The sequence below is a fragment of the Corythoichthys intestinalis genome, chromosome 11 (assembly GCF_030265065.1).
Source record: "Corythoichthys intestinalis isolate RoL2023-P3 chromosome 11, ASM3026506v1, whole genome shotgun sequence".
NCBI classification, from domain to species: Eukaryota; Metazoa; Chordata; class Actinopteri; order Syngnathiformes; family Syngnathidae; genus Corythoichthys; species Corythoichthys intestinalis.
Window position 1 is genome coordinate 44,422,941 of NC_080405.1, and position 17,593 is coordinate 44,440,533.

General features: G+C 37.5%; 1 protein-coding gene across 1 annotated transcript in view; it reads left to right on the forward strand.

Annotated features, from left to right (window-relative positions):
• The window catches only part of LOC130923739 (centromere-associated protein E-like), a 47,135-nt gene that overhangs the window by 24,396 nt on the left and 5,146 nt on the right, over positions 1 to 17,593 (forward strand). The window contains exon 6 of the mRNA XM_057849665.1: positions 11,913 to 11,999. Within this exon, the coding sequence (XP_057705648.1) occupies positions 11,913 to 11,999 (87 nt within the window). The remainder of the gene's footprint in view (positions 1 to 11,912; positions 12,000 to 17,593) is intronic.

Below are 17,593 nucleotides of genomic sequence, written 5' to 3' on the forward strand. Positions count from 1 at the left end.
TTTCAGTTTTTTATTTGTTAAAAAAGTTTAAATTATCCAATAATTTTTTTTCCACTTCACGATTGTGTCCCACTTGTTGTTGATTCTTGACAAAAAATTAAAATTTTATATCTTTATGTTTGAAGCCTGAAATGTGGCGAAAGGTTGCAAGGTTCAAGGGGGCAGAATACTTTTGCAAGGCACTGTATATATTAAAAAATATTTTTATAATATATAAAAAAAAATATATATATATATATATATATATATATATATATATATATATATAATATTTTTTTGCCGATTCCGATACTTTGAAAATGACGTGATCGGACCCGATCGATCGGGATCGTTACATGATGCATGAACAACGAAATGCGAACGTGGCTGGTATGTTAATGTAACATAGCTATTAAGAGTTATTCAGATAACTATAGCATGAAGAACATGCTAATAAGTTTACCAAACCATAGTGTCACTCCAAAACACCAAAATAACATGTGAAATGATATATTAATGTGGTAATAATTTCACACATAAGTCGCTCCTGAGTATAGGTCGCACCCCCAGTCAAACTAAGAAAAAAACTGACTCATACTCCGAAAAATACGGTAAACCAGTATGTATATGTCAGGTATTTTTGCTAATGAGTGAATGAGATGAAGAACCAAAGACGATGTCAATTTCCAAAGACATAGTGCTTTTATCATTGCAAAAAGGCTTTAGTCCAAATTTGAATTGTACGCAAAAGTTTTCTTGAACTAAAAGAAATAAGACAATGTAAATATAATTTTGTGTTGATTGTTGCATTCAAAACATTACAAATTTCCAAAGAAAAGACATGCATTACGAATCCTAGCTTGGAATATCAGTATGTCATGATGACCCAGTTATTATTATTATTATTTTTTTTTACATTAAGAGTTTGGGCTCCCTATTATTTTACCCATGTGACTTGAAAATTTAGTACAATTGGTGATTGATTCGAGAAGGTCACCGGAAACACAACTGTCTCAGATTGATTTGATCGCTGACTTAAGTCAGCAGACTCTCTAAAAACTCAATGAACTTGAATAATGTAGTTTTTAGTTGAAAAATAGACTAACTCAAGTTAGTGGGCTTGGTGTAGAGACCAGATTATTTAAATTAATCGGGGGGAGTGATTCCAGTTTACAGGGTCTCTAGAAAGCAGTCGACTCATATTATGTTGCTCACTTGTTAAAGAGAAAGACCAGTTACAGAACCAATATGCATCCCTCATTCAAAAGAAAGCTACTCATAACCAATCAGACCATACTGACTGCAGAGAAAGAGCTAGTCATAACAAATCAGACGATACTGACCGCTGAGAAAGATATGTTTAAGTCCCTGTATAACGATATCAAAAAAGAGACTATTTACAGAGCAATTGCACTTTGTTGGAGCTTGAAAAAGACCAATATGAAAAAAATTACGTATACGGTTTTGGTAGCGCTTATTCGACAATTTTGGTTTAGATCAAATTAAGTTGCGTCTTATTTACAGAGCCCTAAAGCAGGGGTCGGCAACTCCAAATGTTGAAAGGGATATTAGGCCAAAATAATGAAAAACAAATATCTGTAGCCGCAAAAAATTAAAAGCCAAGTATACAGTAAGCATTATAATGAACTATTTCTACAATCTAAATTGCTTAAATTTCAAGACCTAGTCGATTATAACTAGGGTTGTTCCGATCATGTTTTTTTGCTCCCGATCCGATCCCAATTCCAATCATTCCCGATAATTTTTCCCGATCATGTACATTTTGGCAATGCATTAAGAAAAAAATGAATACAACTCGGACGAATATATACATTCAACATACAGTACATAAGTTCTGTATTTGTTTATTATGACAATAAATCCTCAAGATGGCATTTACATTATTAACATTCTGTCTGTGAGAGTGATCCACGGATAGAACGACTTTAATTCTTAAAGGATAAATGTGACTTTGTATATTGTGACTAAATATTGCCATCTAGTGTATTTGTTGAGCTTTCAGTAAATGATACTGTAGCCATGCCCAAATGCATAATGGGAAGTGCAACCATGACTGTGCGTAGTGCTACCAATTGATATATCTTCTCTGCGTTGGTTAATAACCTAGGGTGTTAAGAAAAAGATCAATTACTACCTTGCTTCCCCACATTGCTTCCCACGATTTGTCCAATCGTAGGGAGAGGGATTGTAAGGCTTTAACCAATTAAAAAAAGGCTCCAAGGCTGCTAAAATTCACTCTACTCATTCTGCGCTGCCTTTTAGCTCTCTATATAGGTAGAACGGCGCCATTACGGATTGAGCGCGACAATGCATGACTGGGTCGTGCAGCGCATGCATTAATTGCGTTAAATATTTTAACGTGATACATTTTTTGAAAAAATTAATTACCGCCGTTATCTGGAGAAATTTGATAACCCTACCTTAAAGCCTAAACTAAAGACTCTGGATGAGTGTAACATATTATATCTGTAACGTTAAATACAATTAGAAAACGATTTAATTAAAAAATATATATATATTTATTTAAAAAAGGCATGTCCGATATTTTTTTGCCGATTCCGATACTTTGAAAATGACGTGATCGGACCCGATCGAGCGGGACATCTCTAATTATAACGCATCTATAATTCTGTATAAAGCTTAGAACAATACATTACCGGCAAATTTACATACATATTTCACCACTCCAGAAAGCACTCCTAAATTAAGAGCTTATGGGGAGTTCACACTTCCTAAATTTAGAACAACTCGCAAAAGCTCATGTGTGTCTGTACGCAGAGTTAAGTTATGGAACAGTCTGAGTTCACCACTTAAAGAGTGTAAAAATATTCACATACTTAAGATGCATTATAGACATTTCATTTGGTCAAAATACTGTATATTCAGGGAGGGTCTTAAATGCATATCAGGGTTCAATGTTTTGTTAACTCTGTGTATCTCTATTACCATTGCTGGTATAGAGATGTAATACATGTGTATATGTACATATTTTTGTTTCTTTTTTCTCTCCTTTGTTTTCTCTCCTGCTGACAGAGGAAATTGTCTTGTTCTGTTATTTGGTTGCCTTTGTCGGGAAAGAATGTCCATCATGTAACTATTTAAAACAAAAACAGGTTGTTGGAAAATAATTTACTTATTGCAAGATAATTGAGAAGCCGGAGTGGGATATGTTTTCTTCGTCCCACTCCCTTTCAGGCCTTTTGTTTTTTTTTTTTGTTTGTTTGGTTTTTTTTTTTTGTCATTGCTGAAAGCAGTAGAACTGTATTTTGATAAAATGAATGTACCTGCCTGAAATGATTTTTTTTTTTTTTTTTTTAAATGAAGGCAACACATGTTGTATGTATCTATATTAGCTATATTTTTCTGCTAACAAAATGACTAAGATGGCTATAAATACATTATGAGGCTTTATGATTAAATGTTTATTTTCCTTAATGATGCACCACGTGACTATTTTGTACAATGCCACCTCAAGTTTAACTTGATTACAATATTCATGAATTCTGTTGAAATGCTTTGATGAAATTAAAGAAATGCAATAAAGAAATCCGAATTTTGATACCATTTTTATTTTGAAGATTCAAAAATAACAAAAAAATAGAACGTGCTTAACATATCTGGGCAAGAAACGTGTGCAACAAAATGCAGCCAGCATTTAAAAAAATAATAAGAAAATAAGACTGCCCCCTTTTGAAAAGGTTAACTACCGTAAATTCCGGACTATAAGCCGCTACTTTTTTCCCTCCCTCAGTATCCTGCAGTTTATAGTCCAGCGCGGCTTATTTGTTGATTTATTTGGGTTAATAGGTAACACTTTATTTGAGAGCTGCGTCATAAGACCGTCATAATTATAACACTATCAAGGGCATTAATGAATGCTTATGACAGATGTCATTGTCATCCGGCAAACTATGTCACTAACTCACTAACATTTATGTCCAGCTTGGATCTTTTAAATCTATTCAAAAGTGAGATAATTTGCCAATGACACAAAATGACATCTGTCATAAGGATTCATTAATGCTAATGGCAGTGTCATGTCATATTTATGATAGTCTTATGGCACGACTGTCAAATGAAATGTTACCAAATACCATAACTAGCAATTAATGAAACAACTGGAACAGCAACTGAAGAAATAATTGGCACATAACATGAATTTTGATTGTCATTTACATCTGTAGCGCTGCAATGCATGCTAGGAGGCATATTGGAGAACAACAGTGTTGACGGCAGCTGGCAGCCGAGGTTGACTGTCTCTCCAAGGGAGCAGTAATGTCCAAATGAAGCTTCTTGAAGCAATGGTGGTTCATTTGATCTTATGACCATCATAATTATGACATGGCACTATCATGGGCATTACTGAATGCTTATGACAGATGTCATTAAGTGTCATCCGTCAAACTATGTCACTATCTCCAATTATGTTCAGCTCGGATCTTTTACTTCCATTCAAAAGTGAGATAATTTGCCGGATAACCCTAAATGACATCTGTCATAAGCATTCATTAATTGTCATAACAATGTCATGTCATAATTATGATTGTCTAATGACAGCTTTATGGGGCCACTTTCGAATAAAGAGTTACCAAATGCTATCTCTAGCAATAAATGAAACTGAAACAGTAACTGAAGAAATAATTTGCAGAGAACATGAATTTTGATTGTTATTTACATCTGTAGTGCTGCAATGCATGCTAGGAGGCATGTTGGACGACAACAGTGTTGACAGCAGGTGGAGCAGTGATGGGCAAATAAAGCTTCCCGAAACAATGGAGCTTTTCAGCCTATTGGTGGTTCATTTGGTCTTATGACAGTCTTACGGTGCCGCTGTCAAATAAAGTGTTACCGGTTACTATCTTTTGGTGTAAATATTCCATAATGCAGTGAGGAGTGCTGCAGCTTATAGTCCAGTGCGGCTTATCTGTGAACAAATGCTGTTTTTGTGTCAAATTTGGTGGGTGCGGCTTATAGTCAGGTGCGCCTTATAGTCCAAAAATTATGGTATATAATCGGGGTTCACGTACCTGCATAAAAGCGCAGGGAGTTCAATATCGATCACATCACATGATTCATCAGAGGCGAATCTGCCGCCGCTGAATTAATGTCCTTGATTTGGTGATTGGTGATGTTGCCTGCCATTTTTATGGCCCTTTCCTTCACTGTCTTAGTACAAGAGGTACAGTGGGGAGAACAAGTATTTGATACACTGCCGATTTTGCTGGTTTTCCCACTTGCAAGCCATGTAGAGGTCTGTAATTTGTATCATAACTTCTCTTCAACTGTGAGGGACGGAATCTAATACAAAAAAAAACAGAAAATGATTTTTAAATAATAAATTAGAATTTAATTGCATGAAATAAGTATTTGATACATCACAAAAATCGAACTTAATATTTGGTACAGAAAGCTTTGTTTGCTATTACAGATACCAAACGTTTCCTGTAGTCCTTGACAAGGTTTGCACACACTGCAGCAGGGATTTTGGCCCACTCCTCCATGCAGATTTTCTCTCAGAGCCTTCAGGTTTCGGGGCTGCTGCCGGGCAACACGGACTTTCAGCTCCCTCCATAGATTTTCCATTGGGTTCAGATCTGGTGACTGGCTAGGCCACTTCAGGACCTTGAGATGCTTCTTGCGGAGCCACTCTTTAGTTGCCTTGGCTGTGTGCTTTGGGTCGTTGTCATGCTGGAAGACCCAGCCACAACCCATCTTCAGGGATCTCATTGAAGGAAGGAGGTTGTCAGCCAAGATCTGGCGATACATAGCCCCATCCATCCTCCCCTCAATACGGTGCAGTTGTCTTGTACCCTTGTCAGAGAAGCAGCCCCAAAAAATGATGTTTCCTCCTCCGTGTTTCACGGTTGGGATGGTGTTCATGGGGTTGTACTCATCCTTTTTTTCCTCCAAACACGACGAGCCGAGTTTAGACCAAAAAGTTCAATTTTGGTCTCATCCGACCACATGACTTTCTCCCATTGTTCCTCTGGATCATCCAGATGGTCAGTGGCAGCATGCGCTGTAGGATTTTAATCCATGACGGTGTAATGTGTTTCCAATGGTTTTCTTCGAGACTGTGGTTCCAGCTCTCTTCAGGTCATTGACCAGGTCCTGCCGTGTAGTTCTGGGCTGATCACCCACCTTCCTCATGATCAGTGATGCCCCACGAGGTGAGATCTTGCATGGAGCCCCAGAACGAGGTAGATTGACCGTCAACTTGAACTTCTTCCATTTTCTAATAATCGCTCCAATAGTTGTTACCTTCTCACCAAGCTGCTTGCTTATTTTCCTGTAGCCCATCCCAGCCTTGTGCAGGTCTATTATTTTATCCATGATGTCCTTACACAGCTCTTTGGTCTTGGCCATTGTGGAGAGGTTGGAGTTTGTGTGTTTGAGCATGTGAACAGGTGTCTTTTATACAGGTAACAAGTTCAAACAGGTGCAGTTACTTCCGGTAATGAGTGGAGAACAGGAGGGGTTCTTAAAAAAGAACTAAGAGCCGAAATATTTACTAGTTGGTAATGCATCAAATACTTATTTCATGCAGTTAAATACAAATGTATTATTTAGAAATTATACAATGTGATTTTCTGGATTTTTGTATTAGATTCTGTCCCTCACAGTTGAAGAGAACTTATAATACAAATTACAGACCTCTACATGGCTTGCAAGTGGGAAAACCAGCAAAATCGGCAGCGTATCAAATACTTGTTCTCCCCAATGTATTTGATTTTTTGTATAATCTCATTGTTGTTTTTGAAGTCAGCAAATAGGTGTTCTGATATGTTGATGAGTTCCGAACGGTTTTCCACGCTTGCAAGGGTGTAGGTTTGGTCTCAATAATGGTAGGGACGATATAACCGCATAAGCTACATGTACACTTTTTGCTGGGGACAGGACGTTAATAAGACCAAACAGATTGGGTGAACGGTGGTCAGGGCTACATTTCTCACCAATAAGAACCTAATTAATTGATAGGCTAAATGATTAATGAAAAATAAGTCTTATTGACTTGTACTAACTTTCAAACTGCAAATTTTACTGTATAATATCAATCTGATCATTTTTCTTAAATCTAGTCGAATAATTTTTTTCATTTTGTTTTGAGTTTTAAAGGCTAGTTAACAGATAAATGCATCAGATTCTTCCACTTACTTTTAGTATATATTACCATTTGTTCTTATTAGGCCAATACATCTAAAAGTCGGTCATTTTTCACCTAAATCAAGAAAAAAATGATGTTCAAGTCATCAGTCAATCAAACGTGCGTTTGTGGAAAAATAGCAGCTTCCCACCCAAGTCTTGCAGGTTAGCGAGTTCACACTGTTTAATGTTATGCTAACTCTAATGCAGGTCGGACTTTCAGTAGCAAAATTAGAGGTGTTTCCCACCTACAGAACATTGCCATCTTTTTAAATTACTTACAGTGGCTGCTGCTGGTCAAAAAAAAATAAAAAATTCTCATATCCCTCCGCTTCGAAGGAGGCAGCATGTTGTCGACATGTATTTCTGTCGGGGCTGTGTGGGTGTGTGAGTGTGTCAAGTCATCAGCCAGTCAAACGTGCGTTTGAGGAAAAATAGCAGCTTCCTACCCAAGTTTTGCAGGTTAGCAAGTTCACACTGTTTAATGTTATGCTAACTCTAATGCAGGTCGGACTTTCAGTAGCAAAATTAGAGGTGTTTCCCACCTACAGAGCATTGCCATCTTTTTAAATTACTTACAGTGGCTGCTGCTGGTCAAAAAAAACAAAAACACTTCTAATATCCCTCCTCTTCGAAGCAGGCAGCATGTTATCGACATGTACAGTTGTGGTCAAAAGTTTACATCCACTTGTGAAGAACATAATGTCATGGCTCTCTTGAGTTCCCAGTTATTTCTACAACTCCGATTTTTCCCCGATAGAGTGATTGGAACAGATACTTCTTTGTCACAAAAAACATTCATGAAGTTTGGTTCTTTTATGACTTTATTATGGGTTAACAGAAAAAGTGATCAAATCTTGGGGTCTGGGTCAAAAATATACATACTGCAACACGAATTAGCAATTTCTTGTGAGTGATTATTGACTTGAACAATCGTTGACTTGAACAAGTCAGGAAAGTCACTTGGAGCCATTTCAAAGCAGCTGCAGGTCCCAAAGTCCTGACTTAAACCCCATACAGAACTTGTGGACAATGCTGAAGAAACAAGTCCATGTCAGAAAGCCATCAAATTTAACTGAACTGCGCCAGGGCCTTAGAAAGAGGGTTACGACACTCCCATAGATATCCATTATACGATTTTACTTCCGGGTACTTCCGGGTTACGGAGCCTTGTGTCGTTCCAAACATGGCTTCGACGAGAGCGGACCGCATTCATACGAATGGCTGGCTGTAAAGTATATTCGGAGGTAAGTTGGTGAAAAAAAACGATCCTTTTTGAATTTTCAACAGTCTGTATTCTATCAGAGGCGCTTTATGATGTATATGTTGAGCTTTATTTGTAGATACGTAACGTAATTATACATATATTTTATCTTGGTTGACGAGCGATGTTCTGCTACTTTTTAAGCTGAGTCTGCTAACTAGGAATGTATCGTCAGTGGTAAATTCATTGTCCCTACCTCTTTTAAGTTGTTAACTCTTTCAGAGGCCCTTTGTGACGTACACACTCATCTGTATTTGTGAGTACTGGTCGATGACCGGCTTATTAGCTCCATTTTGTAAGCTTTGAAGTAAGGTATCCCCCTCAAGAAAGAGTACCAAGTCAATGCATGACAACCTGTATTCTTTACACCAAAATGTTTGACATTATTATATTTTAGAGATGTGTATAGATTGAAAAGTGATGTCAACAAATAATACACATTTATAATTAAAAAAAAAAACTAATGTATATTATTATTTTAGGTTACTTTTTCATGATCCACATCATGCTGCTGTCGGTCTACGTTCCTACCCTAACCTATAGTCACGACCCAGGACACGCTGGAGAGACTGTCTCGGCTGGCCTGGTAACGCCTTGGGACCTCGCCGGAGGAGCTGGATGAAGTGGCTGGGCTTCCCTGTTAAAGCTGCTGCCCCTGCGACCGGACCCCAGAGCAAGTGGAAGATGATGGATGGATGGACATCATGCTGCTGGTGGTGCCTGCTGATGGTGACTGCTGGCTGTGCACACTAAGCCCATTTTTTTAAATGGCAACAAACAAACAAACAAAAAACATTTTTTTCATGTTTTGACGACTGACCATTGCCATCCATTTTTTTCTGCTGCTCTTGGTCCTTGGGGAAACCATGCTGCACACAAACCATCACAGGCCACTGATCTATAAAATGTTAGGTGTAAACAATGAACCATGACACCCATTTCACCAATTTTTCAATAAATATTGTGATTTTCTTTATCAAAGGTAATAAGTTGTTATTGTTATACATTACAACATGTTGAGGAAAATCATAAAATGTTTTTCCTGTCTTGTAATCATTTTGTGTTGCTTGGGTCCAAAATGAAAAATCCCTCTAAAGAGGTACAGGTTTGGTTCTGCTAAAATTAGAGGCAATATTCAAAATTTAGTTGTTTTGCACTGTTAAATGTCATTTGTGTTTCAGGTCAAACTAAGTCTATTAAATGGAAAATGTACACACACATATATGTAAGCATTAGAAAGTGCAAAAGGAAGGAAAAGTGGAAAATAGAATTTAAAAACCGTGACCACAAACCCAAATTTTTGGGGAAACAAATGTTTTTATGTGTCAATATGAGAAAACAAACTTTAAACTACCACTTAGAACTAGGGAACAAAATATGTATGTATGCATGTATGTATGTAATATATTACCACAGGTAGGTGAAACAAGGAAATCTAGACATTTTCTGGAAAAACAGTATTTTAGTTGTGGAAAAATGAAAAACCTCAGTCATCTAGTATTTCAATGTAAAAGTCGATTTCCCGTGCTCATGCTAACATTAACATGACACGTTCACTCCATAACATGAGAAAGTTCCCTTCTGTGTTAGTTTACATAGTTCTCAACTGTCGCCTGTCCACTCCAAATGTAAAACTAGCCCTTAGATATATGTCATAATGCAATGACATAATCAAACAAGTACTTAGATACGTGATTTGATCCATTTTTCCATAAATGTCGCAATTACCGCTGTCAGTTCCATTGCAAACCATGACAGCGCTGCTTGTGTTTGGAACTATTCACGCCCTACATGAACCACGTGACCACCCGCGGCGAGAACAGAGTGTCGCGACTCTCTTTATATGGCTCTGAACTGCGCCAATTCTGTCAAGAGGAGTGGTCAAAGATTCAACCAGAAGCTTGCCAGAAGCTTGTGGATGGCTACCAAAAGCGCCTAATTGAAGTGAAAATGGCCAAGGGACATGTTACCAAATATTAGCGCTGCTGTATGTATATTTTTGACCCAGCAGATTTGATCACTTTTTTCTGTTCACCCATAATAAAGTTATAAAAGAACCAAACTTCATGAATGTTTTTTGTGACAAAGAAGTATCTGTTCCAATCACTCTATCAGAGAAAAATCAGAGTTGTAGAAATAACTGGAAACTCAAGAGAGCCATGACATTATGTTCTTCACAAGTGTATGTAAACTTTTGACCAAAACTGTATTTCTGTGGGGGCTGTGTGGGTGTGTGAGTGTGTGTGTGTCGGGGGTGGGTCAAGTCATCAGCCAATCAAACGTGCGTTGGGGGGGGGGGGGGGGGGTGTACTGGCACATTCAGCAAGTGAAAAAGAGGCAAATATAGGTCTGAACATAATGAAAGTAATTCATTTGATAATGGTATGGTCAGTTCGTTACAACATATGGGAAGAAAATCTTAATGACCTATTTAACTGAACACATTATATAATGCAAATTAAGTTGCTTAAAAGTTGGTAGGGACAATTTGAGCATTCTGTAAAGTTGGTCGTATTTTGTCCCTACCGTCCCTATGCAAACCTACGCCCTTGCTTGATTATCTCCCGGGTTGCAACAAAACTTGCAGCAGTAGTGGAGTTTGGAGATGCAATCCACTTTTTAAATATACTCCTCTAAGTTCTCCAGAAGTAATGCAATCGCACTTACTGTTCTTTCTATGGCAAATGAACGAGTTGGCACATTTGACTTTTGGAATAACTTTAAACTTTCCTCAGTTGGCCCGGTCGACGATCTCAATTGAGGCAAAAAGAGAAAAGAAATCACAAATGGACATTAAGTCAATAAAAGGAAAAAAAGTCAACTGCTTCCCCAAAAATGATGACCATAAGTCAACGAACTCAAGTGGCACAGAATAAAATGAACTGTCATATGGGGTGTTCATTTACAACCAATCAGAGTCCAGATCATTTGTGGTTCTTCTGATATTAAGGGAAAATATAAATGACTGATTCAATATGAAAGCAGAACCTCTCAAACCATTTACATTTTTCCCCCAACAGATCCAAGGTAAGGACCTGCTTCATTGTTTTGTTGCAGTAGCCTAACATAATTGGAAATTGTACAATTAGGAGTTTCTAATGTGTAACTTCTAAAACCATAGTCATGGAAAATAGTAGCAATATTCATTGTATATATAAATATTGTGTTGGAATGTACAAATTTATATTTAAAAAAAAAAAAAAAAAAAAAAAGCAATAATGAAAAGAGCAAATGCAATATAGTATGATCGTGTTGACCGCCATGTTATTATTATCATCAAATATTAACACAATCAGGATTTTAGGAGGCGATTAATTTCACCTATTTTATAGTTAATAACATTGTTCTTTGTATTTTTTAGTTTGATAAAACAATTTCAGTTTTTTGAACAGCATTTAATAGAAATAATTTGTTTAGGAACTCTTTCTTAAAGGTAATAAAGTGTTTATTTGTGAAAAGTGACTTCCATTGGCATTGATCAACAAATGTTGACGTTCTTAACTAGGGGAGGAAATAAACATGGATTCCATGGAACTTGATGACTGTGGCTACTTAAAGAAGAATATCACAATGAAAGGGTCGGTTACTGAAGGTAATGTACAGTATAATAGAAACAACAGCAGCAGCAACAAGATATATCAACTAATTAAACTGGCAGTCAAGTGACATCAACAATGCTAAATTATATATTTGATGTAACCATTCAATTTTAAATACAGGTCAAATGTGTATACTCATTTTTGAGCATATATTTTTTCAATAAGTAATGTAATGGTATGCCAAAAAAGAAATAGTTCAACGTGCACATTTCTTTTTGGTCTGTCGATCTGACGATATGGCAGTACAACGATTATCGATACATTGGTCAGGAAATCCTTCTAGGATATTCTACTAAGAAACAGAATAAAAAGCTTTGGCTGCAAATTGGAATGAGTTTATCACTAGTAGATGTCCAATCCATTTGAAAAGGGAGGGTGGCAGCGAATGAACGAATGTTCATTCTGCCATCCCTCCCAGTTCAAACGGATTGGACGTCTATGGCCGTCATTGGCAGCCAATGCCAGGCAATGAGGTAATTTTGGGCCATTTAAGGTCATTTACCTGTTGATTTGGGGGTATTTTATGGGTCACTTCCTGTTTATTTTGTGTTACAGAACAGGAAGTGTCCTGGGAATCCCTCAAATGATGAGACAGTGACTCAAACTCAACAGGAAACGACCTGTAAATGAACAGCAAGTGACCTGTAAATGCCCAGAAAATCGGACAGAATGACTGCGAATGTTCTGGTTTCGAATTAGTGCTGCAATAATTAATCGATTAACTCGAGTATTCGATTACAAAGAAAGATTCAAATTAAATTTTGCTGCTTCGAGTATTCGTTTAATCAAAGTGGCGTTGTAATGGTTTGTTTTGAAAGTGTTTGCATTTATTTTTATTGATATGAGTGGATACACGGCCCTCTAGTCTACCTCATTTCACATGGCTGAATCCATCTGCTCCCTGTTAAGACCAACATAAGCCATGTTTTTGTTTGAGCTAATATTTTTTTGAATGCATTCGTAATTTAGTTTAAAGGTATATTTAGCCACTTTTTGTGGGAATATGTGTCTGAGTCATTTGTTGAGGGCATTTTAAAAAAGCGTTAGCATTTTATAGCATTTAAGCTAGCGGACTTTTGCTATCTAAGTTAGCCAATTGTTCTTTTGTTGTACATAGATCCTCTTATTTTATATATATTAAGGGTGTAACGGTACATGTATTTGTATTGAACCGTTTCGGTTCGGGGTGCTCGGTTCGGAACGGAGGCGTACCGAACGAGTTTCTAACGTAATGTAACCCTTACTTTTCAAGGCTGTGAGTCGATCGGGTTACAGTTTCTTTGTGTAGATTATATTTACTCCGTCTTCTCTACTATAATGAGGACCAACACGGTAGGACAGTTAAGAAACGTCAACCGCGCGACAACATGGCCGCCGCGAGAACGCAGTGAAACGCGGGCATTAAAGTCAATCAGCCAATGCACACCAGTCGCAGTTCGGCCGCGTGTTAGACGCGTCCTAGAAGCGGCTCAACGCGACGCACGAAAACGGCAGAGTTGATTATTTGACGCGAGACGCGGCCCTCCTGCATCCGGTAGCTAGGATCGGGCCGGAAGTCACTCGTGTAAAAATACGGTGGATCCGGTCGATTTCCAAACTAATATGCAATCGTAACCTACTTTTTGAGTCCATCAGATCTCTTGAGTGGTAGATCGGGGCACAGTTGACTTGTCTTTGTTGATTTACTGCTGTCTTCTCTGCCATAATAATAACCAACACAGCCCCGTGTTCAATTCAAAATCCTCCTACCACAACAAAACAAGTAGGAACTAATATTCACATAGGAGCTAAAGTTATACAACATAAAATATACAATATAAATGAATACTACATCACATTTGTAAAATATAAACGCATAGTAAAATAAATAATAGCCCATTTAAATAAAATAAATTGAAATAAGCAAAAACACCTGTAATCAAATAATAAAAATAATACACACATCCTGCTTACACAATTAAATCTATTAATTTCTGTGTGGCGCTTTAACTTGAGAAAATCCACCAATAAAGCTTTTGAAAACCGTTCATAAGAAAAAAAAATGTTTCATTGAGGCATTGCATTTGTAAAATACATGTTAAAATCTTTGTCATTGGGATTGCTTTTCTCTTTAGTACAGGACTATTTTCTTCTTTCTTTCAGAAAGAAAGCTGACCAATACGTGGGGTCTGAAAGGCAAATTGTTTTTGGATTATCTTTAAATACCTGCGACTTTTTGAGCAGAATTCTAGCTTTGTACTATAGGCTAATGTTCCTATTGTTGAAAGCACAAAAGTGTGTAATAAACAACTAGCACATTTATATTTTGCATTTTGTTTTCTTACCATGACCTCAAAACCGAGGTACGTACTGAACCGAGATTTTTGTGGACCGTTACACCCCTAATATATATATATATATATATGTATATACACACCGTGGTGTGAGGCTCAGCTAAGGTAAACATTTTTGTGTTCCTTATCCGATTACTCGAATATTCGATCTAAATAGTTCATCGACTACTAAAATAATCAATAGCGGCAGCCCTGTTTTAATGAACGAACATTCCCAGTCTAAATGGATTGGGCGTCGAGCACCGTCAATGGCAGCATTAGTTACCTGAGACACTATTAAGGTGGAAGATTTTGGTAGCAACTTGTTGGTCCCCTTTTTTTTTTTTTTTTTTTTTAATATTGACACCTTTTTAAAATGATATCTCGATTCTTGGCAGGAGCATATCAATAACCTTTTGGGATACAAAGTATCACGATATATCACCATTTCGATATTTTGTCACACCCCTAGTATAGACCCCACTCACCAACGTCACACAATGACGTGTCGCTGTATTGTGCCGCCATATTGTCCGTCATTGTGTGTCCGTATTCTCAATGGTCTCAATTTATCGTGCAATTTATAGTGCAATTCATGGAAACCCCGGTGCTTTCAGACGCTGAAAACTCATTGAATGTGTTGCATAAAAGGAGTTATGTGGAAAAGCTTCGGTCGATCCATTCGCCAGATCCATATTTGATGCCTAAATTGATATTTTTCGACCCGCTGTCTTCGCCGTCTCTGCCTGACATCTGCTACCCTGATATCTACAACTATTTTGTCCAAAGAAACTCAGCCTATTCTCACGAAACTTTGAAAAACTTAAGAGCAGCACTCAAAGCACAATTACCCCGTGTGACCCTTTACTTCCAATTTTCTAAAATGGCGACAATCAATAAAAAAAAAAAAAGTTGACTGCGACGCGTCAAGGATAGGTGCATATTGCACTATTTCTTCAATAAAATACGTAACAACTGTGTCTGCCTCATTTGCAAAGAGACAGTCGCTGTTTTCAAACAGTTCGATGTGACGCGATATTACCAAACAAGACACGCTGACATGTACGACAACATTACAGGGAAGATACGCAGCGAGAAATGAGAGCAACTTGAAGCTAGTTTAATTTCACAGCAGCAGTATTTCGCAAGAGCCCGACTGTCGAAAGAGAACGCCACAAAGGCGAGATTGTTGAAATTATGAATTAAAAAAAATAATGATAAAGCAAATGTGACACACAGAAGGGCTTGCTAAAATTTGTTTAAAAATATTGTTCTACGTAAATCAGCCAAGGTAGCCCCCCACATTTTTACCACACCAAATCTGTCCCCCTTTGCAAAAAGTTCGGACACCCGTTTAGCTGATGATCCGTAGACGAGGCCAGCTTCTTTCACTTGTTACCAGCTAAATATTATTCAAAAAATAATGACGGTGGAAGAAATAAGCATCTTGAATTTGAAACTGTATGTTGTCGGCAATTAGCCTCATAATGATCTTAATTGTGGTTGTCAGCCCAAAACCCTCTAAATATATATTAAATGCATCTTACCAGATATAAAATGACCACTACATAATCTGTGGTGATCGTTTGGTGCCCAGTTTTCTCGTCGAATTGCAGCAGTCCATCTCGCTCTCCTCTCCGGGTCTCTCGGAATACGGTAGAACTTCAAGTCTCTCCGTCTGTCTTCTCTGTTACTACAACCAACCGCCCCACACGCCTTCACCATTTTGATTATTAATGTTAACGAGCAGAAAAACACGCTATACTAGGAGGAATTTACGGAGCGGTAATGCGTAAACACGACGAGCTGACGGACAATATGGCGCGGAGGCGTGGTTGTGACGTCATGTGAGTGGGGTCTATACAGTAGCAGGGTTCACTAAATCCGGACCTCGGTGCCACTTTTCCTGTCGTGTTTTCCATGTCTCCCTCCTCCAACACACCTGAATCAAAATAACCAGGATCATTAACAGGCTCCTGGAGAGGTTGCTGATGACATAATCATTTGATTCAGGTGTGTTAGGGGAGAGAGACGTGGAAAACACGACAGGAAAAGTGGCAACGAGGTCCGGATTTAGTGAACCCTGCAGTATAGTTAATAGGGACATAATACAGAGACATGAATGGAGGACAAGAGTGAGGAGAACACTCTTTAACAGTGCTACCTCTACATATGAAGTTATTTTGTTCCAGGACCTTGTTTGTAAGTCGAAATGGTCGTATGTCGAGCAGGATTTTTTCATAGGAATACATTATATTTCCATTAATTTGTTCCACAGCCCGAAAACCTACACTAAATCCTTAAAAAATACTAATTGTACAATTAGAAATGGCAATTAGACATAGCAAAACAAATAAATTACAAATAAAAACTGGAACAATAATATAATAATTAGGGCTGTCAAAATTATCGCGTTAACGGGCGGTAATTAATTTTTTGAATTAATCACATTAAAATATTTGACGCAATTAACGCACATGCCCTGCTCAAACAGATTAAAATGACACCACAGTGCAATGCCAACTTGTTACTTGTGTTTTTTGGAGTTTTGTCGCCCTCTGCTGGCGCTTGGGTGCGACTGATTTTATGGGCTTAAACACCCATGAGCATTGTGTAATTATTGACATCAACAACGGCGGGCTACTAATTTATTTTTTGATTGAAAATTTTACAAATTTTATTCAAACGAAAAAATTAAGAGGGGTTTTAATATAAAATTTCTATAACTTGTACTAACATTTATCTTTTAAGAACTACAAGTCTTTCTATCCATGGATCGCTTTAACAGAATGTTAATAATGTTAATGCCATCTTGTTGATTTATTGTTATAATAAACAAATACAGTACTTGTGTACCGTACGTTGAATGTATATATCCATCGTGTCTTATCTTTCTATTCCAACAATAGTTTACAGAAAAATATGGCATATTTTATAGATGGTTTGAATTGCGATTAATTATGATTAATTAATTTTTAAGCTGTAATTAACTCGGTTAAAAATTTTCATCGTTTGACAGCCCTAATAATAATAATAATTCCTCTAATAATGTAAGGAATCGGGTTCTAATGTGGCGGACGTTTTTTGCTATACATTAACGCACCGCCTAGCTGATGTGACGGTGAGATAGTGCAGTTCTATTTTACTTTCTCTTTTAATGTTTTGTTGCTAGCTGGCTGCTGGCGTCAACTACATCGGAGAGTAGGCGTGTTGTGTTGCACAAGTTGATGAAATAAATGATTAGAAACCTGACGAAGCTGGCGATTTCTTTGGCG